At 64.3% G+C, this 311-nt stretch overlaps 1 protein-coding gene across 1 annotated transcript in view; it reads right to left on the bottom strand.

The window, feature by feature from the left end:
* CRIM1 (cysteine rich transmembrane BMP regulator 1) overlaps nt 1-311 on the bottom strand; it is a 206194-nt gene that overhangs the window by 201629 nt on the left and 4254 nt on the right. Inside the window, exon 3 of the mRNA XM_009637026.2 lies at nt 23-303. Coding sequence (XP_009635321.1) covers nt 23-303 — 281 coding nt within the window. The remainder of the gene's footprint in view (nt 1-22; nt 304-311) is intronic.

Genomic DNA, 311 nt, shown 5'->3' with positions numbered 1-311 from the left:
TGATGTCCCGGCCGCTTCTCACCTTCGCAAACGCCCACTTCGTACTCGGTGATGGAGTCCCCGTTGAGGGGCGGTCGGGTGACCCAGCGCAAGCCCCGGTCGCAAGCTCCGTGCAGCCCGTAGACACCCCCGCAGCTCTCGTTCCTTTGCCGAGCGCACATGAAACAGCAACCGCAGATCCCCAGCACGATGCTCCCGGGGCAGCTTTTGGGTTCTTCGCATTTAGATTCGTCGCAGGGTAAGCAGACTAAAGCCCGCGCCCCCGACTCGCCCAAAAGCAGGGCCAGCAGCAACAGCCACCCCGTCGCCGC

This window comes from Egretta garzetta, unplaced genomic scaffold, assembly GCF_000687185.1.
Source record: "Egretta garzetta isolate BGI_Z169 unplaced genomic scaffold, ASM68718v1 scaffold130, whole genome shotgun sequence".
Classification (NCBI taxonomy): domain Eukaryota; kingdom Metazoa; phylum Chordata; class Aves; order Pelecaniformes; family Ardeidae; genus Egretta; species Egretta garzetta.
Note: the sequence above shows the minus strand (reverse complement) of the source record. Positions and strands in the feature narration are given on the sequence as shown.